Below are 27880 nucleotides of genomic sequence, written 5' to 3'. Positions count from 1 at the left end.
TGTGTGTGCTTGTCAACACGTTTAATCAATGACTTTTCAGCATTGACCGCCATTTCCTCACACACGTTCACCGTTTTTCCTGAATAAAAGCATGTATGTGGGATATTAGGAAACGATGCTTCAAATAGAATCTGTATTTTCGTAGACTGAATATCAAACTTGCACTGGCTCTGTTCTGGTTTGGATTTGGACGTGACTGCATGTTTACTTAAATACGATATGTTTGCCATTTCAACAATAGATACACACTGTAATTTAATATTTTTAATATACGTTGTAGACAATTTAATCTAAATGTCCATCTGTGATAGTCATCCTTGTGTTACATTCAGTGTTATAGGACAGGCGTATCTTGAACTTCGCTATGCCAGACAATCTTCAGTCATGGCATAGGATTGTATGGTTGATTCTGTTTCTTTCAAAGACCATGTAATGTTTGTATATGAAATAAAACTAAGAAATTTCATCTTTGAACCTTTTATTTACAAAAACACTGTTTGGATAAATGCAAGAGTGGCATTTTTTAGGTAACAATTGGACATCTAAAATCCACATTGACATGGAATAACAGAAAATTAGAATTTGCATGGCAACAGTTCATCAAGTTAAATGCTGTGGTTCATGGAACGTAATTTATAATTATATGGCAGTTATTAGTCGCAAAATCTCAAAATACAACTGTAATTTAGGACGAAAATACATACACACATAAGTACTAGAGACAAGCAACACGAGTTAAGTGAGGAATGAAGTTCACAAGTTATGGAAGCGATTTAACAAAATGTTAATTTCTTCTGAACATGGGATTCGAGATTTAATCGTACATTTCAAAACACATTCTGTTACTGTCAGGTGTACAAGAACGAGGAATATTGGCTACTGACGTAAAGCTACGTGTGAAGACCCTGCTCCACCTCGTACTGTCGCAATAACGCTTCCACTATACAACGCCAATGAAAAACAGTTTCGTGTCCAAAAATGGGTTTGAAAATATATTTAGTGTTTTCTCAGATATAATTACGTTATGGAATGTATGAAAAAGAGGGAAATTCAAAAAAACATCTCAATGTTTTACACTTGGGGAATGTATTTGACTGAAACTTTCATAAAAAATATATACATTTGTACATGTGCAGCATCACCTACAACAAACTCTACCCTGTGTGCAATATTTGAAATAACATTTAAAACACGTTTTATACACGATATCAACAAACAAACCAGTTCCGCAAAACAGCGTGTCTGATCGATAGCACGAAGCCTGGTAATTATCACAGCTTAAAATAACTAACCAAACACGACTATACACAGGTGTAGTGTTAATGGCAAAACTTCAAACAACACATCTATACCCATTAACAATACTCAACCATATTAGTCAAAAGTGTCAGGGAGCACCATATTTACTGTTAGTAAATCCTTAATTGAATTCACGTATTTTAAAAAAACATAGTTTTAGTAAACTGCTTGGAAAAAGAAAGTATGCACCTATGTTTGATGATGCCTAAAAAGAAAATGGTTATTCGATGGTGATGTTTTTGATACGGGTATCATAGTTATGTTTTGAGTGTGACGGCGATTATTTCAGGGTGGTAATGGGGTTTTTAGTTTTTTTTGGTCAAATCTAATTTTTAAGTGTGTACTTACTTTTGCCCGGCGGATTAGTGTACGATTAGTGTATGATTAGTGTACGATTAGTGTATGATTAGTGTACGATTAGTGTACGATTAGTGTACGATTAGTGTACGATTAGTATACGAGAATCTCACAAGATAAGAAAAGATTGTTTGGAAAATCTAATAACTCGTATTCAGCTTTTGAGGATTACATCCCTCTGAAACTAAATTTAATAACATAAACAGAAAACAATTGATTAAGTAACATATATACTCTGAAACTTCGTGAATCTGTTCCCTGTGAAACCGGATTAATACATGTTCGGACTAACGATTCATTGATACGTAGTAATATATATTAATTACATGGAACCTCCGTAAAGATGGGTTGCAATTAACCTTCAGCAACCCATGCTTGTAAGAGGCGACTAACGGGATCGGGTGGTCAGGCTCGCTGACTTGGTTGATGCATGTCATCCTGTCCCATTGCGTGGATCGATGCTCATGATGTCAATCACTGGATTGTCTGGTCCAGACTCGATTTTTTAAAGACCGCCGACATAAAGCTGGAACCCTGCTTAATGCGACGTTAAACAACAAACAAACAAATAATTACATAACAGAAGTTCCCAATTGTGACAGTCCGGTATGTAGAGGTTTTACTGTATTGTGATTTTGATACAGCGTATTAAAATGATAATGGTTTGGAAGTCACTCTCATGTTGATTAAACGTAAGTATCAAAATGTCTATAGTGAACGTATTAAGAGGATAGCTCAAAACCTAAGATAACGCACTTTGTATACGTTTTGTCATAACTGGTCAAACTTGTTCCATTATTGAACAATTTACTGTTAGTATTATGGCCCTTACTACATGTACAATTTCCGGCTTATGAAAAATGCTACTGTATCTATATTTTCACAGATGATGTACATGGTTAAATCGATTAATATGACAGCAGAAAAACAGAGAAAAGCCATATCAATGCATTATTGGTCGAGCCTTCTTTAATCATCATCATGTCATGGGTCTGTGAACATCTGTTTCTCCCAGTTAAGTGGGTGAGTGAGTGAGTTGGGTTTAACGCCGCTTTTAACAATATTCCAGTTATATCGCGGCGTGTCAGCGTAATGTGGAAGGAAAGCCCGAAGTGATGCTGGTCTCAGACATTTACCACTTCGGTGAAACCCACGAGCACGGGTATGGTGCTGACAAACCTAGAAACATAATCGGGGCGAACCGGGATTCGAACCCACAATCATAGGTTTCTGGCGTGCCCAAGGGACGCAACTCTGCACAGCGAATCGCGGCGCCTTAGACGACTGGGCCACCCGTGCACCCTTTCCCAGTTAAGACCAGACTAATAGTTGGGTATGCAAAGAAACACTCAGTTCATTCGGGTGGTACTGTTGCCAGATTAACGAAAATGCAAATGTGGTAAGATATATAACATATATGTATAGGCAAACCCAACGGTTATCCTCCGAAGAGCGGACTTTAAGACCCACGGTGTCGAACTAATAGAGTTCTACTGTCATATATTATTTTCTTAAATCAAATAATGCCTATTATTATGTTAACATGCAGTCAAATTTTCAAAGGTCAAATTTCACATTTTCTATCTTGTTAAATATTTAAAAGAGGTAGAATTGATCGTCATAGTGTATACATGATTCTTTCTATAAAGTGAGCGAAAGCTTTCGAAACCCTTCAACAGATTAATACACAAAGGATTATTATAGAAAGACTGATGTACACAATATTATCATTCGTGAAAAATGACAGATAATGTCACAAATATACACACACAAAATAACGCCATTATCCCAAATATTCGTGTCTGCCGGCGGTGAAAGTCTAACAATCTCCTTTACGTGATCGAAAACGTACGCCAAGTAAACGAACTAAACAAACTAAACGAAGCTGGTGTATCCTAATGCGTATGAAATTATGAAAGTTGATAGCATAGCAAACAAAGAATCATGTAGTGCAAAAGGTATAATGCACATCTGCACATCTGTATGTTATTATGTTAAAAAAGACAAACCAAACAATAACAAAACTGAATTATAGGTCCATAAACTGAGGAGCAAAAGAAACTATACCTCTCAGATGATTTCACCATATCTTTGATTTTCAATTGAAAATTACTTAAGTTATCCATATTATATGCCAAAAAATTATGTGTAATGGCGCCCAGTCAGCACTCAAAGAATACATCTCCATTTTTACGCATAATACACAACTGCTGATTGACATCTTAGACATCTTATCTTTGAAAATCAATAAATTTGCGTTTTTCGGCACAAATGTACATTTCAAACATGGCAGGCGTCATGTGGTTCATTTGTTACCGACTATGTTTACACCAAATTACCCAGCCACAGATTTCTTTTCTACAAACTGTTGCAGGGATGATTGATGGTTAAATAAAAATAATCAAATTTAACAACAGTTCTTTCAATTTTCAATTACATAAAACAACCGGTATACTTTCTGTTGCCTTTCAGTTTATACAAAGCTACATGACGACGCGAGTACCTTCTGAGATTCCCTTAGAATTACTAGTTCTAAGCTACAGTGATCATCATTACAGGAAACCATCTTCTAATTATAGTTCCATTCCTATAAAAGTTGTATATAATTTCTTTCATCTTTTAATCAATCTTACCTTCTACAAAGGATCACTTCCCTAACAAAAGTATTTTCTTCCACTTGCAATTCAAACGAATTATATATTATCTTTTTCCATCAAGCCATTCTCACAACAAACCTGCACACAACGATTTGACATCAATGTCATGATGGCTACGGGTGGTTAAAATTGCCAGAACGTCATAGTCTTCATTCTTTCTCTAACGTTCTTTCGCTCGCTCTTTCCATCTAGGGTACCTTAGGTCTTATCTTCATCTCCGCTTGTTTCAGGGAGTAGAACTCTGATTCCTTCCACGTGTACCACACCACGCCGTCGGCGTAGTTGGAGCGTGACTGCGAGTACCACGCCGTGTGGAAGACGCCGTTCAGATGGCTGGAGTAGCAGCTGTTGAACCACCATCCTCCCTTGTTCTCTGCCGCGCAGTGCCGGGTGTGGAGGTCGTTGTCAACGTCCTCCGTGCTGAAGGCCATGTTGTCATGGTAATTCAACGAGTCACCCGCGTCTCCTCGGTAACCGTTGACATGGAGACGATAATGGCTGCTCTCATCCTCGACGGTAAAGACGCTGTACTCAGCATACGCCTTGTTTCCCTCCCAATCCCACATGTCCACTCTCAAGATGTACTGCTTCTGTTTGGTAAGGAGATGGATTAACTCGTTGCCTATGTAGAACTCGCCGTAAGGGTTACCAAAGCCGTGTTTGTACTCCAACCAACGCCTGTTGAAGTTAAGGAGCCCGTCTATGCGACGGTGGAGGACAAGATAGCCAGTCTTGTTGACCATTTCACAGTACACCGCAGTCATCAATCTGGCGCCCTTCGCTTGAATGTTGTAGAGTCCGCTCGTTCGGTACCCAGCTTGGTATATTTCATGGCAATCTGAGGATACAAAATATAGTAATTGTTCAGAACCAAAAATCAACAAAATAATGAGTGAGTTGGGTTTTAAAACGCCGATTGAACGATTAGCTATATCACAGCGTGTCTTTTATCGCAGGACGTTGTTGATGTATGCTTTCGACGTTGGTGAAACCCATGAGGGCAGTGTGCTGAGTGAGTGAGTGAGTGAGTGGGTGGGTGAGTGAGTGAGTGAGTGAGTGAGTGTGGTTTTTACGATACTTTTAGAAATTTTCTAGCAATATCACGGCGGGGTACACAAGAAACAAACTTCATCATACCCATGTCGGGATGCGAACCCTGTCTTCGGCGTAACGAGCGAACGCTTTAACCACTAGGCTACCTGACCGCCCCATTGTGCCGAGAAACAAAATCAGGGCGAATCTGAGATTCGAACGATGATCATGGGATCGTTGCACGCCCAATGGACACAACTCTACGCAGCACATTTGGGTAACTACAACGACTAGGCTACCCAAGACACAATCAATACATAAGCAATTCTAGTTTAATTCCCAAGGAAATCTGATCGCATAAATGTAGTTCGGATCATTCCTGTGTGTGTCTGACTGAAATAAATTTTGATTAGGCACAGCTTAGTGCAAAACATCTAATTAAATCTTGACTCCTGATCCACGAGCAAATATAAACAAATGATTATACTGCCATGTTGTTGTAAACGCTGATAATTTTTGTTTGAAGAACAAATGCAATTTAATAGCGTTTCGAGTACAACATTACTGAAAGCTGATAAACTGGTTCTGCTGCCTGTGTACACATTACGAAGCATTTACGTAATTCACGAGGAAGACCCCTAATCTCAGCCTTATTATTCCCGGATTACGCAGAACGCCCCCCTGTCTACACACGGCCACTGCTGGATTGGACGGGGACAATATGCAATTACCCACACACGGGAAACCAAGTCTTTCAAACGAGCAGTTGCCTAAGCACACAGACAGAAACAATATATGATATTAGCCAGCTGATGTCCAGTTGATATCGAATCTGAACCATGTATTTTTCTTTGACTTCCAAAGATTTACTTCAGTGCATCGCTACAGAAACCACATTGCCTGAAGCAGATTGCTCGTTTATTATCATTAGATTCGCCAGATCAGACTTTAATTTGAAGTCTTCTTTTAGAAGGTGTAATTAAGCTCTTGCTGAAGTTGCAGAACCTTGAAAATCGATGACAATACAGTTCCCGATTGTTTTAACACTGTAATCTCGCGCCGAAGATCATCGCACTCCCAGATTAAGCAAGACGGATGACTGGCTAGTCCCTATAGGCTTCAACTGTACACTATCGGTGATTGTTTCGCGGACCTGCAACGCTGATGAAAGATGCCGACAGGATTGCATATGGAAAGCATAAAAGATTCATGCGCAATTACCAGTGGTGTTTTGTGCATTAACGCATGCGGGGAGTGGTTTTGACTTTTCAAGCTTACCAATATTACTTTTTCCAGAAGTTAAGTTTTAGATTAATAATACATGTATTGTTGTTGCTTTGTAGTAGACTCGGGCGTTTACAAATGTGGAGTTTGTTCAATTGTCAGAGGAAAAATTCCATTTTAAATATTTATGATTTGTAGGAATGTGTGATAGCAAAATGGAAATGCAGAAGAAAATCATTAAAGAACGGATTGTGGTTTCTCAGCTTTTATTGTATGTTTAAAACCAGCAGGCAAAATTTGTTTTTCTGATGTTTTGCTTAGTGCCGAAATGACCTTCAAATTGAACAGATTATATATATTTATGTTTCATGATTGTTTTTGAGACAAAAGAATCATTTGGTATGCACCTGACATTTTGGTTGTGAATATTCATTGACTTGGAGAGTGTTCACGCCAGTGGCAGGACCAGGGTATTCTCGTGGTGTGTTGGTAGTAGATCATGAAAGGTTATATTGGCTTATCGCAAGGACATCCCTTCAAGTTGTAAACAGTTTGTGAACGTGGGAGAATGTATCGGGTGGTTTTTAAGTGATTTTGGTGGAATTATGTTTGCTTATTGTTTAACGCCGCACACAATAATATTCCAACTATATGACGGCGCCCTGTAAATAATCGAATCTGGACAAGACAAACCAGTGACTGATATCATGAGCAACGTCCCTCGACTTCGGGGTACGACGAAACGCAATGAATCACGTCACCGCCATGAACACCCGATCCATGTAGTCGCCTCATATGAAAAACAATCCAGTGATTGATATCATGATCATCGATCTACGCATCTGGGAAACGATGACATGTATCAACCAAGTCAGCGAGCCTGACCGGCCGAACCCGTTAGTCGCCTCTTACGACAAGTATAATCACCTTTTACGGCAAGCATGGGTTTGTGAAGACCTTTTCTTACCCGGATCTTTACGGTACAGAAAAGTGTAGTTTGTATGTATACAAGCGCTCCCAGCAGTAGTTGTCCGGAAGCTTAGATGTCCGGATTAACGGGGTCCACACTTACGAGGTTTCACTCTATAGGTGGATTGATCTGCTGGTCTGATGTCGTAATATCACAAATTGAAAACTTAATTTACAAAATCGGCTAGATAAGAACACTGATTTCAATGGGATACTTCCCCATGCCGAAATACTTCCTAACCTTCTACACCAACGTGGCCCAAACGTTAGGTGATAGCATCGTAGTGTGAGTGGGGGAGTAAGGTTTAACGCCGCTTTTAGCAACATATTCCAGCAATATCACCGGAAATGGGCTTCACGCATTGTACCGAAAAGGGAATCGAACCCGGGTCTTCGGGGTGACAAGCTTTAACCACTAAGCTACACCACCGTCGCGATAACATGTAAGAAACAGTAAGAGGTAAAGATGGTCACACGAAGGTCGCATGAAGGTCACGCGAACGTCTCGCGAAGGTCTAGGTTGGGTTTTCGCTGGTACGCTGGTACGATGTGTCAGTTGAACATGTTGGTTTGTGTCTTGAAAATGTTTGAAAGGTTTTGAAAAATATTTTGTGGAAAAGACATTAACTATGCTGTAGTACGTCATGAATCAGTGGCGAATTCTAACGAATTGATGAATTCATAACTCCATAGCTTCCCTTCCCTGCCCAACCGCAAAATAATAAATGGTCGGGCACTTAGTCCTCGGCCATTATGATGCGGAAGTATCAATGCATATTTTTAACAACTAATAAACCTGTGTCAAGGATAGTTCTCTGTGTACAACGTGGGGATGACCACGACACTTGACCAGTGGCTTAATACGTTACCTCCTCCATAGTATTCTCTATGTTGGAACGGATCTCGCAGCGCTGTAATAATTAGAACCCGCCACAATGCCATATGAATGATTAGACCACCATCAGCCAATTCCAAAGGGAGCTAACGAGAATAGATTTCCCACTATGGCGTCTGTCCCATACCCTCCTTCAGGCGGTCCCCTCCCTTTCCTGTCCCCCCCTCCCACTGGGGTAATGGCTAATTCTGTCCGACAGTTTTCTCCCGATGGGAACTGTGGAGACAAGAGTGGTGTTAACAGGATATTGTATGTCTGTAATGGTGAGTGAGTGAGTGAGTGAGTGAGTGAGTGAGTGAGTGAGTGAGTTGGGTTAACGTCGCTTGGAGCAGAATGAGTGAGTGAGTGATTAGGGTTTGAAAGTATTCCATTTATATCACGATGTGTTAGCTTAATATGACAGGAAAGCCCTAAGGTATGCTGGTCTCAGACTAAAGCTTTGGTGAAATCCACAAGCACGGGTATGGTGCTGACAAACCTAGAAACATAATCAGAGCGAACCGGGATTCGAACCTACGGTCATAAGTTTCTGGCGTGCCCAAGGGACGCAAATCTGCAGAGCGAACTGCGGCGCCTTAGACCCGTGATGAAACCAGCGTGCAGGGCCCCGTTCCTCAAAGCGATCTTAGCGCTACGATGATCGTAAACCTATGTTAAAGTATGGGACTTACGATCACCTTAGTGCTAAGATCGCTTTGTGGAACGGGGCCCAGGAGTGCTTTGCTGACAAACATAATAAGGGCGAATCATGGATTCGAAACCACGATGAGGCTTTGCAACACTTTGCAACACGAATTGTCAGCAGAATACCCGACATACAAAGGGTCATCGCGCTGGATTATCGAAGTTCATACGTCCTAACGCTGTCATACGTCAGACTTCACACGAGGGGCCGGTTCCACAAAGCAATCTTAGCGCTATGGCGGTCTGAATTACATTGTTGAAATTTGATGCTTTAGCTGACAGGTGCTCTAACCTGCGAAAGCAAACATTCAGATAGTCTGGTTTTGATTTTGTTGGACTGTTGCTCCCAGAGTGATTCTTTTAGAGACACATTTGCTTTTTGCGAACTGATGTCAATTAAATTCGAACCTTGAAGGCGAGGGCGGGTATGGGTTGACGGACTAAAGAACAAATAAGGCGTCAACTTGGGTTCGAACCCATGTTTTCCTCAATATGCTGATATTATACTCGTACTACTGCCTGTCTTACAGTGCTAGCCCAGTGAGATACCATGCCGCAGTTTAACATGGATAGCCCCCTCAGAACAGAATACTGACCCCGAGCCGACCAATCCGGTAATTATCTCCTTAATGCCGAGCGCCAGGAAGGGTAACAACAAGAACCATCTTTTAACGTTTTTTGGTATGACGCGGCAGGGGATCAAACCATCGATTTGCTACCACTAAACTTGTCACGGTGGATGGTGTTTTACTTAAGATGAATATGTAACGGCATGGTAATGTGTTTCACTGAAATTTGGCGTTATATCCATACATATTCATTTTTTTTGTATAATATCGATCTGTAAAATGAGAGTGAGCTGGGTTTAATGACTATTTGAATAGTATTCACGGCGTGTCATCTTCATGTTGGAGCAAACCCCGAAGTTGTGCAGGTCTTAGACAGTTACCACTTTGGTTAAATACTCGAGCATGGATATGATGCCGACAAACAGAGAAACCTAATCAGGACGAATCTGGGATTCCTACCCACGATAATAGGTTTCTGGCATGCCTAAAGGACGCAACTCTACACCGAGATTTGCATGCCTTAGCCAATTGGTTATAACCCACATAAGAAAACACTCATTAGATTATTAACGGTAGGCATATTTAAGATTCTTCGTGAATAATTATTCTTACCGACAACACGTATTAATGAAGCAACCCTCTACCACTGAAATCTTGTATTAACTCATGTTTAAACGAAAACAAGTCTGTGAAACACCACTTAGACTTAGCCACGTCTCGTGATGAAGGATAGTCATTAAATATTAATGTCAGTAGGTGTGGACGCATTCATCAAGGAAGCAAGTAATTGCGAAAACAAGCCTATGCTTTATTCAGACCATGTACGCGCTGTGTTTAACGGATTAATGGCACGTGAGGCAGGGTAGAATGTGTACACCCAGCACCGATTAGCAGGGAGGTTTTAGTAGCAGCTTTACATATCTTAAATCTGAAACCAACGAACAGACAATTGTATACATGTTTAATTGGTGTTGTAGTGACCGAGGTATAAATTCCTGGAGGTGATGGTTTGGACAGCATTTTACATCTTCATATACAAATCAGTTGAATCACGCCCATCTGCATGTCTCACACAGTGGGCTCATCTCTATACTCTGAAGCAAAACCGTTTTACAACCTCCCACCTCACGCTGTCTACACAGATCTGTCCTCTAACCTCACGCTGTACATACATATCTATTCTCTAACCTCACGCTGTACACACATATCTATCCTCTAACCTCACGCTGTACATACATATCTATTCTCTAACCTCACGCTGTACACACAGATCTATCCTCTAACCTCACGCTGTACACACAGATCTGTCCTCTAACCTCACGCTGTACACACATATCTATCCTCTAACCTCACGCTGTACACACATATCTATTCTCCAACCTCACGCTGTACACACAGATCTATTCTCTAACCTCACGCTGTACACTCGGATCAATCCTCTAACCTCACGCTGTACACACAGATCTGTCCTCTAACCTCACGCTGTACACACAGATCTATCCTCTAACCTCACGCTGTACACACAGATCAATCCTCTAACCTCACGCTGTACACACAGATCAATCCTCTAACCTCACGCTGTCTACACACATCCGTACTCCAACATTGTCCACTATCACACATCCACAACTCCTCACTGTCCACTGACACACATTCTAACATCCACACTGTTTACTATCACACACCAATACACCCACACTGTCCACTATCACACACCCATACACCCACACTGTCCACTATCACACACCCACACTGTTCGCTATCATACACCCATACACCCACACTGTCCACTGTCAAACATCCATATACCAACACTGTCCACTATCACACACCCATACGCCCACGCTGTTCACTATCAAACATCCATATACCAACACTGTCCACTGTCAAACATCCATATACCAACACTGTCCACTGTCAAACATCCATATACCAACACTGTCGACTATCACCAACCCACACTGTTCACTATCACACACCCACACTGTTCACTATCACACACCCATATACCCACACTGCCCACTATCACCCACCCACACTGTTCACTGTCACACACCCACACTGTCCACTATCACACACCCATATACCCATACTGTCCATAATACCACACCCATACACCACCACTGTCCACTACCACACACATACACCCACACTGTCCACAATCACACACCCATATGCCCACACTGTCCACCTACACACCCACGCTGCCTACTATCATACACCCACAATGTCCACTATCACACACCAACACTGTCCACTATCACACACCAACACTGTCCACTATCACAAACCAACAATGTCCACTATCACACACCAACACTGTCCACTATCACACACCAACACTGTCCACTATCACCCACCCATATACCCACACAGTCCACTATCACCCACCCACACTGTCCACTATCACCCACCTACACACCCACGCTGCCTACTATCATACACCCACAATGTCCACTATCACACACCAACACTGTCCACTATCACACACCAACACTGTCCACTATCACAAACCAACACTGTCCACTATCACACACCAACACTGTCCACTATCACACACCAACACTGTCCACTATCACCCACCCATATACCCACACAGTCCACTATCACCCACCCACACTGTCCACTATCACCCACCCATATACCGACACAGTCCACTATCACACACCCACACTGTCCACTATCACACACCCACACTGGCCACTATCACACACCCATATACCCACACAGTCCACTGTCACACACCCACACTGTCCACTATCACACACCCATATACCCACACAGTCCACTATCACCCATCCACACTGTCCACTATCACACACCCACACTGTCCACTATCACCAACCCACACAGTCCACTATCACACACCAACACTGTCCACTATCACCCACCCATATACCCACATAGTCCACTATCACACACCCATATACCCACACAGTCCACTATCACACACCCACACTGTCCACTATCACACACCCAGATACCCACACAGTCCACTATCACACACCAACACTGTCCACTATCACCCACCCACACTGTCCACTATCACACACCCACACTGTCCACTATCACACACCAACACTGTCCACTATCACACACCCATATACCACCAGAGTCCACTATCACCCACCCACACTGTCCACTATCACCCACCCATATACCCACACAGTCCACTATCACACACCCACACTGTCCACTATCACACACCCATATACCCACACAGTCCACTATCACACACCCACACTGTCCGCTATCACACACCACATTGTTCTCGGTACCTACTCTATCCGTTAATCGTCAGTCTGATGCGTAGAGTGTAGTGCAGGATGTGCAGGACATGGGGTGAGTGAGGGAAGGTGATTGAATGCCGCCCTTGGCAATATACAGACACACCACTGCGGGCGACACCAAGAATGGGCTTCACGCATTTTATTCAAGATGGGATTCGAACCAGAGTCTGGCGCGACAGGCGAACGCTTTAACCGCTACAATATTCTTCTATTCTACCACCTTGATTCCTTGGTGTATTTACTCCAGTGAAGTGCTGTTATAGGGTGCTGAGTCGGTCCAGATACCTACCTATATGTGTCCTCCTGATGGATCTCTCCCCATCTGATACAGTAATGAAGGGGAGGATCGATGTCGTAAAGGTTGTTAGTGAGCTAGTTTAGTGCCTAGTGTCACGTTACAATCAATTGGCTTTATACGTACAGCCTACTTAACCTACATGACTTACATTCCTTACATTCCTTTTAAAATATTAACTGGTAATCGGTATTACTGCTGAAAGCTAAACATGGTTTGTGATCAAACCCTTGTTTATTCAACACACAGTTATGAAATCTAAATAAATTGTTTTCCTTTCTTAGTGAATGAGTTAGTTGGCCTGAACGCCGCTTTGAACAGTGTTCCATGCCCGTTATAAAATGGCGTATCAGATTAATATGGGAGGAAATCCCGAAGTGATGCAGGTCTTAGGTCTTTACACTTTGGTGAAACCCACGAGTATGGGTATGGTGCTGACAAAAACATAATCGGGGCGAACCGGGATTCGAACCTACGATCAAAGGTTTCTGGTGCGCCAAGGGACGCAACTCGGCACAGTGAATTGTGGCGTCTTAGGCGACTGGGCCACCCCTGAGGGAGATCCACGAGCATGGGTATGATACTGACGAACCAAGTAACGCACTCTCACACATATAATAGAGTTGTATTATTCATTCAAATATCGGTTAGTTAGTAAAAGAAGGGGGTGGTGTTTTGTTCCTAATACTTGGCCTTACACAAAGCATAGTCTCCAAACAGAAGCACGACACATTAATACTTCGCTCAACGGAGAACTGCTGGGGGGTTTGACCAGTAGGGGTTGGGGTTTGCTGGATTTTGGGCTGGGCTGTAGACAGGGGTGAACAATTAGACAGTGGTGTTACGGCATATTGATAAATATAAAAATACATTTTTTCATGTAATTGGGGCCCATCTTATATTTACAAAAGAGTAAATATCGAAAACCGGGACACCCACCTTGGATCCGAAATTATAACCGAACAAACTTTTCTATAACTAACCTTTTTCTGACACTTTCGTCATTAACATGATAAATGAAATGTCTAGGAATTTAGGAAGGGAAAGCTGCTGGGACGGACAATTCTCAAGGACGTAGCTGGGGCAGTAATAATTACCTCTCGGTACGACATCGTCGGTACTGGGGAGATTGGATTCCAGTCTTTCTCTGGTAACTTCGGTCTCTCCTCCTCGTCTCTCCTCTCGTCTCAGTGACTCGAGTTTCTCGCGGAATCTCGTACTATCGAGCTGCAGCTCGTGCAAGTCCTTTTGTACCCGGATGTTACTTGTATGTAAAGTTGCTATTTCGTTCCTCATTTCATTCGTGTCAGATTTTAGATCGCTTTGGTCGTCTTTTATTCGCTTCAGGTCTCTCTTAAGACCAGACATTTCAGTTTGAACGTGCTGGGAGCTTTGTGGGACCCTCCAGTCCCGACCTTCCACAGCCTGGATCTCCCCAGACAAAGATCGCATCACCTGCCTCAGGGACGACGTATCGTTTTTCAAGTTGTTCTGTCCATGTTTTAATTGCAAATTTTCTCCTCTGATGTCATCCAGCTCCCGCTTCATCAATAGCCATTCTGCCTTGAGGTCCCCAACACTGTTTTTCATCATACCAATAAAATCTTTACTCATCGACCGATGTCCCTTCCTTACCGAATCGTTCCTCGGTTCCCGACCACGAGCTTTTAAACTAAAATAATCCATCTCGAGGTCGTCAACTTTGCGATTCATGTCTTCCATGTCTCGTCTCATAATATTTACCTCAGCCGATAGATGGTTGTGTTGCAATTTGGCTTGCATGTTGTCCACATTCATCTGGAGGATTTGGGATTCCAGATACGACGTTGAATTGTCGTACTGTCTCATCTCGTGAATCACATTTCGTTGAATCCGTGAAACCTGAGCTTCGGCGTAATTTGTAAAGTTCGAAAATTGCACCTGTAAATCTTTCACCTGTCTTAGTATATCCTCATCCGGGTGCCAAACGTTGAACGTATAGGCACATCCGTTCTTATCAAAGATGGCCGACACAGCACTTCCGCCGATAGAAGCGAACACAAACATACACGTTACTAACATTATGAAAAGAGATCGTAAAGCGTCTAGCATCTCCACTGAATGTGATAAACTTGTGTGTAATACATCCAACAGATAGTGGAGAATCAGGGGCTCCCTTGCCGGGGTGTTGTACTATAAATAATTCAAGTACTTTTGTGCCAGTTCCAATTAATTATCACAAACACGCACGAATTGGAATCCTCATCAATAGAAGCACATTTTTACACGTTTTATTGACAGCTCCGCCGCATCTTTTTCCCATAATGATCACCTTAAAGCCAATATTGCCATTTCCCCAACAGTCTTGTTTCAAAGCTCCACAATTTGCCAAACAGAAACATGATTAGCCAGCTCCGGGGGCTCCTTCTGAACGTGCAAATTTCTTTAAGAAGACGCTATGAGACATCAAATCCGTTCCGTCCCTGGCATTTACATGCCGAGGGAATAATCGAATTAAAAATTGAAGTGTTTACGCGGTCTGCCAGCACTGAGCAGCGTGTTGATGGCACCAACACAGCAGATGAACACGCTACGTACTGGCGCTGTCTACAGCCACGGGGAAAGGAGCTTAACAATCACAGAACTATCACAGATCACGGGCTATCTTAACTACCGAGAAGAGGCTGGTGTAAATCTGGCCAATCACACAAGCCCGACGCTCGTGCTGTTGCTGTATACAGAATTCGCGTGTTTAAATAATGGAAGACAACACTTGAGGGAGATTTTTTGTTTTGTTTTTTGTTTTAATCAGATTGATTTTGTTGATTTTCAACCACATCCCCACTGACAATGATTTATTAAAGATAGCATATTGATTTGACGGGTTTCTAAACTATCCTGGGCGATAAATAAAATAAAAATCGCTTGTATATCGTAAAGTAAAAGTATCGATCAGAAATACTGCTAATTACACTTTACAAATCCAGATAGTGACCTAAAATATCTCGGTGAATTTATTTATGTCTTAGGGAATTGATTTGGCGAAGTTAATAGGCAACACGATGCATATCGGCGGTTTTATGTGTTCACAGATGCTGATACTCTGCGGGCAACAGATACTGTTACTCTGCAGGCAATCACCAAGAGATGTCGATTTCATTGTTCCAGGGATTGTTGGTGCTTGATACGGGCGTTCGTGAAACCCTTGGAAAACCCTTTGAAACCTTTATAATCCTTGAAACCTTTTAGAAACCTTTGCAGTTTGTTTTGTCTGACGTTCAACACCGAACTCACCACTATTCCGGCTAAACAGCCAGGCAAAAAAAAGTATACAGTCACGTTTGATTGTGGCTAAAAATGATGGTGATGTATTTGCTACGGAATCATAGTTGTGTTTTGGACCTTCGGTGTTTCGGTGATTGTGTTCTGATTAGTAGGCCCAGTTGTCTAAGGCGCCTCGAGTCACTGTGCAGAGCTGCGTCCCTTGGGCACGCCAGAAACCTGTGATTGTGGGTTCGAATCCCGGTTCGCCCTGATTATGTTTCTAGGTTTGTCGGCACCATATCCGTGCTCGTGGGTTTCACCGAAGAGGTAAACCTTTGAGACCTGCATCACTTCGGGCTTTCCTCCCACATTAAGCTGACACGCCGTGATATAACTGGAATAATGTTAAAAGCGGCGTTAAAACTAACTCACTCACTCACTCTGATTACTAACGTTTATAATTGTTGGCTCAAATCTATTTTTTAAGTGTATACTTTTGTTTGACCCTGCAGGTTATACGACGAAGGCACACACACACACACACACACACACACCACTCCGCCTCCTATAAATGCAATCCTGCTTAAAGAGGTCCTTAACCCAGTTCCTACACACCTGCCCGCCAGTCCACTCACTCACTCGCGTGATGATCGCTTCGTCAATGCTTGAGTACATGTATTTTATATCTTCTTGTAACGGCCACATCATTAAATCCCTTACAGTGGTATTCCCTTCTGATGAACATACGGGGGCACGGCTGGCCCAGTCGTCTGAAGCACCGCAAACACCGAAGAGTTATGGCCCTTAGGAACGCCAGAAACCTATGATCGTAGGTTCGGATCCCGGTTCGACCCGATTATGTTTCTAAACTTGTCAGCACCATACCCGTGCTCTAAAAAGTGGTAAACGTCGGAGACCTGTATCACTTCGGAATTCCCCAACGGCAAACTGACAGGCTGTGATGTAACTGAAATATATTTCAATGCGGCGTTAAGACCAACTCGTTCACTCACATACATTTGTATTGTTTAGATCGGACAGAATACAGACTTGCCAATGCAGTGGTATTGAGCAACCCCTGATTCTCTGGATTACTGGGTTCGAAAATGCTTGACCAGGGGCTTTTAAAGGGCGCTTCAAATCATCACAATGAGCACCATCCAGTCGTACAGTTCGGATCATCAGAAATACACTCTCATCACACACATCGCAAGTTTTGTTTACACGAATCATCCTTTTAACTCACTGTCGTATTTAAGATTACCATTATTAAAGCTACGGTCGTTTCTAAAGAATATCTTCGGTGAAAGGTGTCGGTGTTTGTTTCTATTTTCATGTTTCTCACTGCCGATCGACAAATTACTACCGTTCCAGAGTGTAAACTAATTGAACTTCGACCCTCGAACCAAACTGCATCTTTTGAAAGATTCCGTAGAATTAAGTCATATAAGGGATAAAACACGACAGTGGTTTTGGGTTCCCATAGTAAAACCTGAGGAAAGCTGTGTCCGAGCAAGTAAAGCTGAAGTTTTACTCGCCAGGTCACTGAATCCTCTGCATCTCCAGGGCTCGCTTTCGGTGGTTCTTTCGACCTCAAATTACCCTCCCTTGATATTCATTACCATTTTACAGACCAAGAAAGGTGAGTGAGTGAGTTGGGTTTAACGCCGCTTTTAACAGTATTCCAGTTATATCACGGCGTGTCAGCTTAATGTGGGAGGAAAGCCCAAAATGATGCAGGTCTCAGACGTTAAACACTTCGGTGAAACCCACGAGCAGGGTATGGTGCTGACAAACCTAGAGACATAATCGGGGCGAACCGAGATTCGAACCCACAATCATAAGTTTCTGGCGTGCCCAAGGGACGCAACTCTGCACAGCGAATCGCGGCGCCTTAGACGACTGGGCCACCCGTGGCTCCCTGACCAAGAAAAGGCAAAAGGGGAATGGAAAGACTTTGTAGCAAAAGGACTTGCCATAGACAGTTATAATGGACATGAAGACATCCTTTCCACCAAAAGATCTTTGAGGGTTTATTTTGCGTGTCAGTCAGTTTTCTAATGTTGAATGTATGGCAAACTCTGTCGTAATCAATGGTACTGGCCGCCATATGGCTGATATCGCCTGCCTGACATCGAGGCTGGTTTGCAACTCGTATTCTGACTGATCCGTTAGACTGAGTAGCGTAGCAAATCAAATTGGCTAATGAAAATGGAAATGGTAATAGAAATGTTAGATAGCAAGAACCACGGCAATGGATCCTGGTGTTAATGTAGGTTTACTGAAATCACTGCTGCTTCTAGGTCACTGTTCTCCTGCTGGTCCATGCGCACATGGAGCTTCGGTCTTGGCGATAACATAATCAAATAGGCATCGTTTTTCCTTTTATTCGTTCATTCTCCGAAAACATGTATACCGACATAGCAACATCCGTAAAATTTCACACATCTGAGATCAAGGCAAATACTCACAAAACATATCAGTGTACACACATTTTGCATAAACGTATCGATACAACGTTGAATAATGTACACACATACTCCTTAGAAAGGTAATATACACATTACAGCCAGTGGTAATATGCAAGACATCGTTAGTGATGTTTTGCTAGTGTTTGAAACTGTTTGTTCTAATGCTTCTACAGCAAGTAATACATTAAACTACGGTTATGAAGAACTGAAAGGGACCACTAATTTTAGTTCGTTATAACCGTAATTCGTTACAAACATATATACAGCATGTGAGTGAGTGAGTGAGTTTGGTTTAACGCCACTTTTAACAGTATTCCAGTTATATCGAGGCGTGTCAGCTTATTGTTGGAGGAAAGTGATGCAGGTCTCAGACGTTTACCACTTCGGTGAAACCCACGAGCACGGGTATGGTTATACAGCATGTATACAGCAAATGGCTGGGACAAAAAAAACAATTCGTTATATCCGCCAGTTCGTTATATCCGCCAGTTCGTTATAAGCGTGTTCGTATAAACGTAGTTTACTGTACATCTATGTTGTCATCCTTAATGTAGGTGGCAACAATTGGTATAAATATGGATCCCTATTGCCAAAGTTAATTGTAAACAGACATCTGATTGATGGATTTCTTCCACCTGCAAGCAGGGTTCTCACTGTGACCATTGCGTCATCTGTACACTTAGGTAACTAGTCTATCTCCAGGGCTCGTATGTTGGTGAACCCACACTAATCCCTGGATCCATTGCCGTGGTTCTCGCGCCCTCAAATTACCCGCCCTTGAATTCCATCAGCCAATTTGATTTGCTACGCTGCTCAGTGCAACGGACCAATCAGAATGCAAGTTACAAACCAGCCTCGATGGCGACCAGTCCCGTTGATTACGATAGGGTTTGCAAGAAATTCAACTTTGAAAAACTGTCTGGCAAGCAAGAATAGGTGAGTGAAATACGAGCCCTGGATATCTAGAGGATGGGTCTAGTCTTGTAATAAGTGTTTGTTTATTTATTTTTAACACATATTTATCAGCAATATGCCAATATATTACGACAGCCTGTAAATAATCAATACTAGAATCAGTGATTGATTAAAAGAGCAAAGCCCAACGACGTCATTGTATGGTGGCACACAGTCAACCAAGTCACAGAGCCACCCATCCGTTTAGTCGCCTCTTATAAGCTGTTATTTTTACCTGGAATCCCCGTGGGTGAGAATGTACCTATCTTGTATTCTTACCTGTTATTCATGCTAAAACCACTATATCACAAGACACATTTCGCTTCACAGTTCGCACAAGGCGAGCAAAGACTTTTACATAGCTTACGTGATGGAAACATTGCATGCCATTCCACCCATCCAACACACAAGATATTCCTCTTGTCACATGGGAAATGTCTGTCAATACGGTATTTGAAGAAATAAGCACACGTCATAAATGAACATATAACAAACTAAAAAAAAAGAGAAAGAAAAAAAAAGGAACCCTTTGCTTTAACGTTTCATCACAACTTGGACTGTGGGCCTTTGGTTTTGTTGCCTGTGGCAGCACATTGTTCGTATGCAGCAAGAAACTCCCCAAGATGGGTCAGGTACTCCTCCGGGTGGCTTCTATAATGAGCCGCGTGAGTACTAGTCTCCCACATCTTGTAGAACACCTTGAAACTACCAATAGCCTCCCATCGACTGTGTATATCCTCAACGACCTGGGGATCGGACATGGGGTCGTCACGTGAAGCCAGGATCAGAGTCGGTACCTCTGCCGGGCAATCAATAAAGAACTGAACTTCTTTCTCGTAAAAATCAGCAGTGTGTCGACGTGTGATTGCAAAGTAATATTCCATAGATTTCTGAATTATTTTCCTGAGAAACGCACTGTTTGTTACCCCCTGGCTGACCCCTACGGCCATTCGTGAGAGTGACCCACAAGTCGTGCTGTCTAGAACCACGCCCTTCAGTTTCTCACTGAAATGACCGCAATGGACCGGCATGTCAGTCGCCATTTGTAAACATATTGTGTAGTTATATGCTCCGACAGAGACACCATGGGCCAAGTAGTGATCGTAGCGGTCAAACTTTTTTTTCAAAAGCTGCAATAATTCAAAACTTGCCTGAACAGAGCCTGGTGGCCATGCGAAGTGAGAGAGTTTACCATTTATAAATAGCACGTCAAAACCACGTGACAGATATAACTTCCGGTATTTGTCCAGGGTTTCCGGTTTCGCATTAAGCCAGCCGAAAAATAGTACTAAAGTGTCCGCTATCACATTATTTTGTGACGCAGGTTTAATGCTGCTTTCGTACAGGGTGAGAGTCGAGGTGATATTGGTAACTTTTATATTGTCCTGTGAAGAATCCATGGCAGCCATTGACAACTCCTAACAATGAATTCTGGCCGTGTTCCACAACTGCAAGAACAAAATATTACGTCACTGTTCATACAGGTAAGCCTTACCAGAAGAATTTGTTCAGAAGGTCATGTTTCCGGATTAACGGGGTTTCACTGTAAATATGCAAAACGTATAATGTAAGATATTGGGTTTTCTCACTAACTAGTGAACGGACTGATGCTTTCTCACTCATAAAAATGATTTGTTGCAATAACTATCATAACTTATTAATTAGAAAATCATCCCAAAAGATTTTTTTACAAAAAAAACCATGGGGTTTCAGCATACTGGCCACCGTCTAATAAACTACAAACAAAAGATACAATTCAGAGTTTCGGTTACCTCTTGAAGACATTAACACTAATAGTCAAGATGCAAAAAAACATACTAGTGAATGACTATGGAAAGAGAGGGTGTAGTTATGTGATTTATCCAGCATATATGTCAAAATATGCTTTTTACCTTACCACCGATAAAAAAAAATGCCATCTCATCTGTTTACTGAGTTGCACCCTTCACTACCACCCAGGCCTGTCTACTGAGCTGTACCCTTCACCATCCCCCACGTCTACTGAGATGCACCCTTCACCATCCCCCCATGTCTACTGAGCTGCACCCTTCACTAACCCTGTCTACTGAGCTGTACCCTTTACTACCACCCAAATCTACTGAGATGCACCCTTCACCATCCCCACATGTCTACTGATCTGCACCCTTCACTACCCCCCCCCCCCCCATGTCTACTGACATGTACCCTCCATTACCCCCGTCTACTGAGCTGTACCCTTCACTACCCCCAACGTCTACTGAGATGCACCCTTCACCATCCCCACATGTCTACTGACCTGCACCCTTCACTACTACCCCTTCATGTCTACTGAGATGCACCCTTCACTAACCCCGTCTACTGAGCTGTACCCTTTACTACCACCCTTTACTACTGAGATGCACCCTTCACCATCCCCACATGTCTACTGACCTGCACCCTTTACTACCCCCCCCCTGTCTAATGACATGTACCCTCTACTATCCCCATCTACTTACCTGTACCCTTCACTACCCCACATGTCTACTGAGAGGCACCCTTCACTACCTCCACGTCTACTGACCTGTACCCTTCACTACCTCCTACATCTACTGAGCTGTACCCTTCACTACCCCCCATGTCTAATGCCCTGTACCCTTCACTACCCCCCACGTCTACTGACCTGTACCCTTTACTACCACCCAAATCTACTGAGATGCACACTTCACCATCCCCACATGTCTACTGACCTGCACCCTTCACTACCCTGAGAGGCACCCTTCACTACCCCCACATGTCTACTGACCTGCACCCTTCACTACCCCCCCCCCCCCCCCCCACGCATCTACTGACCTGTACCCTTCACTACCTCCTACATCTACTGAGCTGTACCCTTCACTGCCCCCCATGTCTACTGACCTGTACCCTTTACTACCCCCACATGTATACTGACCTGTACCCTTCAATAACCCCCCCATGCGTCTACTGACCTGTACCCTTCACTACCTCCTACATCTACTGAGCTGTACCCTTCACTACCCCCCACGTCTACTGACCTGCACCCTTTACTACCCCCACATGTATACTGACCTGTACCCTTCAATAACCCCCCCACGCGTCTACTGACCTGTACCCTTCACTACCTCCTACATCTACTGAGCTGTACCCTTCACTACCCCCCACGTCTACTGACCTGCACCCTTTACTACCCCCACATGTATACTGACCTGTACCCTTCAATAACCCCCCCACGCGTCTACTGACCTGTACCCTTCACTACCTCCTACATCTACTGGGCTGTACCCTTCACTACCCCCCATGTCTACTGACCTGCACCCTTCACTACCCCCCATGTCTACTGACCTGTACCCTTCACTACCCCCCACGTCTACTGACCTGCACCCTTCACTACCCCCCCCCCATGCATCTACTGACCTGTACCCTTTACTACCCCCACATGTATACTGACCTGTACCCTTCAATAACCCCCCCACGCGTCTACTGACCTGTACCCTTCACTACCTCCTACATCTACTGAGCTGTACCCTTCACTACCCCCCACGTCTACTGACCTGCACCCTTTACTACCCCCACATGTATACTGACCTGTACCCTTCAATAACCCCCCCCCCCCACGCGTCTACTGACCTGTACCCTTCACTACCTCCTACATCTACTGAGCTGTACCCTTCACTACCCCCCCGCGTCTACTGACCTGCACCCTTCACTACCCCCCATGTCTACTGACCTGCACCCTTCACTACCCCCACACGTCTACTGACCTGCACCCTTCACTTCCCCCACACGTCTACTGAGCTGTACCCTTCACTACCCCATGTCTACTGACCTGCACCCTTCACTACCCCATGTCTACTGACCTGCACCCTTCACTACCACCCATGTGTCTTCTGACCTGCACCCTTTACTACCACCCAAGCCTGGCTAATGAGGTGCACCCTTCACTTCACCATAAAATGTCTACAGAGCTGAAACTTTCACTACCCCATATGTCCACTGAGCTGCACCCTTATCTACTCATGATTTGTATCAACACAAAGTTATGAAACAAATGCTGAAAATAAAAATGACCATTTTATATTAAATCTGTTTTCATCATCCTTCTTTATAGCAAAAATGTCTTAATTGAATATATGTTTTAAGTAGTTTTAAAACTATATGGATATGCCATTTCCTAAAAATAGATATGTATGATTGATTCAAGTAGTTACAACCAACAAAATAAAAAAAATTGAAAAAGATATTTGAGGGGGTGAAAGATAGTTATTTAGCAAAAGTTCAAGATCATTCCAATTGTTTTAGTTTCATTACATTTCCAAAAGACATGGCAGACATTCTCATTGACAGCATACTAAAGCTACATGCACTGTTGTCTATATAGACATTCTCATTGACAGCATTACAAAAGCTACATGCACTGTTGTCTATATAGACATTCTCATTGACAGCATTACAAAAGCTACATGCACTGTTGTCTATATAGACATTCTCATTGACAGCATTACAAAAGCTACATGCACTGTTGTCTATATAGACATTCTCATTGACAGCATTACAAAAGCTACATGCACTGTTGTCTATATAGACATTCTCATTGACAGCATTACAAAAGCTACATGCACTGTTGTCTATATAGACATTCTCATAGACAGCATTACAAAAGCAACATGCACTGTTGTCTATATAGACATTCTCATAGACAGCATTACAAAAGCTACATGCACTGTTGTCTATATAGACATTCTCATTGACAGCATTACAAAAGCAACATGCACTGTTGTCTATATAGACATTCTCATAGACAGCATTACAAAAGCTACATGCACTGTTGTCTATATAGACATTCTCATTGACAGCATTACAAAAGCAACATGCACTGTTGTCTATATAGACATTCTCATTGACAGCATTACAAAAGCTACATGCACTGTTGTCTATATAGACATTCTCATTGACAGCATTACAAAAGCTACATGCACTGTTGTCTATATAGACATTCTCATTGACAGCATTACAAAAGCTACATGCACTGTTGTCAATGAATATAGACATTCTCATCGACAGCATTACAATAGCTACATACAGTTGCCTATATACTATTTCTTTCTCCAAATAAATCCCATAAATCAAATATTTAAACTTTAAGAGCCCTTAACAGGTTTCATCATATCACCTATGTAATTCTATACAAATTCTGTGAAATTGTTGGGTATTTTATGATGTATATGTTTCAACCAAGTAAGTAAGAGTTGTCTCCCTTCAACTGTGTTTTCAAAATTTATGTTAAGTTGAGATTGATACCCCCGGTTGCCATTGTACAAAGCAACCTTAGGTGATCGTAACCCCCATACCTTAACATAGACTCGCGACAGTCGTAGCGCTAAGGTTGTTTTGTACAACAGTACCCTGGGACACAAGGTCTCTTTCAACATATGGCGCATAACAAACAGCATTTTACCCACTAGCAAAATGTTCACAAATTCCCATCCCTAAAAATAGACTTATTGGTATGCAGGGTTAGAAACTAACAGTTTTTGTCCACTAGTCCTTATAATGATAACATATAGCAAAACCCCTTAAAATGAGCCAATTTCTACTAGTCCTTAGAGTACTTTTACTATTGGGCAGTTTGGTAAGGACTACAGGACTAGTGCCAATTTCTAACGCTGGTATGTGTTGTTTTATTATGCAAGTCGCTTACACTGAAGGAAATTCTACCTTATAAAATCAATTAAATGAATTTATCACTTGAGATAGTAAGCCACCGCATGTTGGTTCAAGCATTGTGTTTGTACCTTCTACCTTTTCGTGTGTGAATATTTGGCTAATGCTTTTGCCAGCCTTATATCTTCAATTTATAAATATGATTTATCATGGCAGTTAAAGTTTCTACTTTTCTTGATGCTTCCCATGAGTCTTAGAAGATATATCGTGAAGTATGCCACACTAACTGCATCACAACATTGGTTAATTTTCAGTGGACCCTCATCTTCGAAGATGGGCTATAAGGGAGGTAACTCTGACACGCGCACCTGAAAAACCTCATTCAATGGCTTCACACAAAGTCATGGTATTCACACAGTGAACTGCGTTTCTCAGGAAAGCTACACTAATTTTAAATAAACTGCATTGTTGCCATAATATATATATTATAGTATATTCGTATAGAAAAACATCACACCCCTCTATATACATATAGACAAGGAGTGACACCCGCCATCTTGGATCTTATTCAAGATTTCACACTCGGTTCGAATCACAGCTCGATATCAGCGCCGCTGAGGTAAGCAATTAGAAGGGAACACTCTCCTACCAAGAGTTCCATGCGGCCGGAAGCCAGCCAGCATAGTGTTACGCTGACAAGCTCCTTCCCAGCGCGTGACATCTTCGCTACACTCTCGGTAACATTGCTGCCCACTGTGTGGGCGCGGCCATTACAAGAATCTTGAAATTTGCCCTCTAACCCCAAATGTAGTAACGTTTAAACGTTTGTTTATGTCTTTGGGAATGCCATCATATTTCATTTTGAAAAAGTTTACGACTGACCATGTTTTCCAGATGAATTTACTTTGTTGTTTGTATAATCAGATTGGTTCGAGGTTGCAGACAAACGGAAAAACAACAAACTCGCCCCTTATATTCTTACTATATCAGTGACATGATAGTTTTAATGAAACAGAATTTCAAATTGACAAACAAAGAAAGTAATTTATCAGCGGTAAGTGTATTCGGCGTCACGACAGTTGTCACTTGTTCGTAGACATAACGGTCATTCGGTTGCGAGTTCAACTCCAAGTCATGAGTTTTGACTAGTGGCAGCAATAGTATAGATCGAGAGCTCCCCAAAATGTTTAATTATGCTGCAGATTTCCTTGTCAACCCCAACATTCTGCAAGCAGGCTTACTATTAACGGTTTTCAATTTCCCTCCTCTCACTGTGCTGATATTATGATACACATTTTAACCAATCAGAAACGTTTGCTGTGTTCAAGCCCGTGTAGCGCCGTAATTTCCGGTCAGCTTTTTCTTGTTTACCTCAGCGGCGCAGCATAGAGCTGACATTTGGTGGTTGTTTAAAAATAGGTTGAAATAAGTGACATTCATATTTCATGCGATATCGAGCTGTGATTCGAACCTTGTATATGGAGGGGTGTGATTTTTTTTCTATACGAATATATTATGCCAAACACGCTATTATCGAGTTCCTGTGCCTGAATAGGATTTACGAAAGTGGTTTTCTCGTCCGTGAAGTAGGGTCATGTCTTGACCACATTGCGGCTCTCGGCTATGTCGAAATGACTCCAGCATGAGAATACTCAGATTAGCAGCACGCTCGCAGGGACAGCTGGCTCAACTGCCGGTGACATAGACCAACTTTATATAATAGAAAGCGAGCCCTCACATACCATATACTGAACTCACCTTGTCGTGATGAGCATCGATCAAACAGCTGACATACACGCGTCACATTGGACTTCGAACTCTCCGAACAAGGGAGTTAATCGGCAATAGCGTTATATATCATTTGAACTTTTACGAACGCTTGGTCCAACTATTGTCGAAACCACACTTGCTCCTCATTCTGCACAGGCCCTTATGCAGGCCCGGAGGGTCAGGGTTGGGATGGAGGAGGAGTAGAGGCTTTTCTTGGAATGATTGTAGATGGGCTAAGGCCCCATTAAACAAAATAGCCTCAGTAACTAAAGTTAACCTTAACTACTCAGTTATAATTAAAGGGGCACTAATCTAACGCAATTCCACGGACTAGTTGTTGCCTTTGTTATTGTTTTTTCCCCCGTGAGTACCCGGATGATACGCAACGCAACTGAGCGTGACCAGAGACTGGGCTACCGTCTGCAAGGACAGCTAAATAAACTTGGAGGCTGGAGGCAATATTTGTTTTACGCATTTATGCATAAACACTGATTGGTTAACTGTGATCTATAAAGATTTCGACAAAGGGCGCCT

At 42.6% G+C, this 27880-nt stretch overlaps 2 protein-coding genes across 3 annotated transcripts; both read right to left on the bottom strand.

The window, feature by feature from the left end:
- Positions 1 to 2854: 2854 nt before the first annotated feature.
- LOC124131518 (angiopoietin-related protein 7-like) lies at positions 2855 to 16263 on the bottom strand. The gene is made up of 2 exons (XM_046494812.2): positions 14369 to 16263; positions 2855 to 5151 (listed from the first exon to the last, which is right to left on the bottom strand). Exons 1-2 carry the CDS (start codon positions 15360 to 15362, stop codon positions 4502 to 4504), a joined length of 1644 nt encoding a protein of 547 aa, XP_046350768.1. The 5' UTR covers positions 15363 to 16263; the 3' UTR covers positions 2855 to 4501.
- Positions 16264 to 19395: 3132 nt separating this feature from the next.
- Positions 19396 to 27418, bottom strand: LOC124131519. 2 transcript variants are annotated; one of them, XM_046494813.2, is made up of 2 exons: positions 27335 to 27418; positions 19396 to 21387 (listed from the first exon to the last, which is right to left on the bottom strand). In XM_046494813.2, the coding sequence occupies exon 2, from the start codon at positions 21346 to 21348 to the stop codon at positions 20485 to 20487; it is 864 nt and encodes a 287-aa protein (XP_046350769.1). In that variant the 5' UTR covers positions 21349 to 21387; positions 27335 to 27418; the 3' UTR covers positions 19396 to 20484. The 2 variants fall into 2 exon arrangements, with proteins under 2 accessions (XP_046350769.1, XP_046350770.1); XM_046494814.2 differs by lacking the exon at positions 27335 to 27418 and adding an exon at positions 26226 to 26284.
- Positions 27419 to 27880: the final 462 nt, after the last annotated feature.

The sequence above is a fragment of the Haliotis rufescens genome, unplaced genomic scaffold (assembly GCF_023055435.1).
Source record: "Haliotis rufescens isolate VD_foot unplaced genomic scaffold, xgHalRufe1.0.p SCAF_1, whole genome shotgun sequence".
NCBI classification, from domain to species: Eukaryota; Metazoa; Mollusca; class Gastropoda; order Lepetellida; family Haliotidae; genus Haliotis; species Haliotis rufescens.
This window is presented reverse-complemented; position numbering and strand designations above follow the sequence as displayed.

What these genes read in the sequence shown, in the direction of transcription:
- LOC124131518 (XM_046494812.2), bottom strand. Translation starts at nt 15,362, where the DNA reads ATGCTAGACGCTTTACGATCTCTTTTCATAATGTTAGTAACGTGTATG. An exon ending in CGACGATGTCGTACCGAGAG is followed by an intron (nt 5,152 to 14,368) that starts GTAATTATTACT and finishes TTGTATCCTCAG; the next exon opens with ATTGCCATGAAATATACCAA.
- LOC124131519 (XM_046494813.2), bottom strand. Translation starts at nt 21,348, where the DNA reads ATGGCTGCCATGGATTCTTCACAGGACAATATAAAAGTTACCAATATC.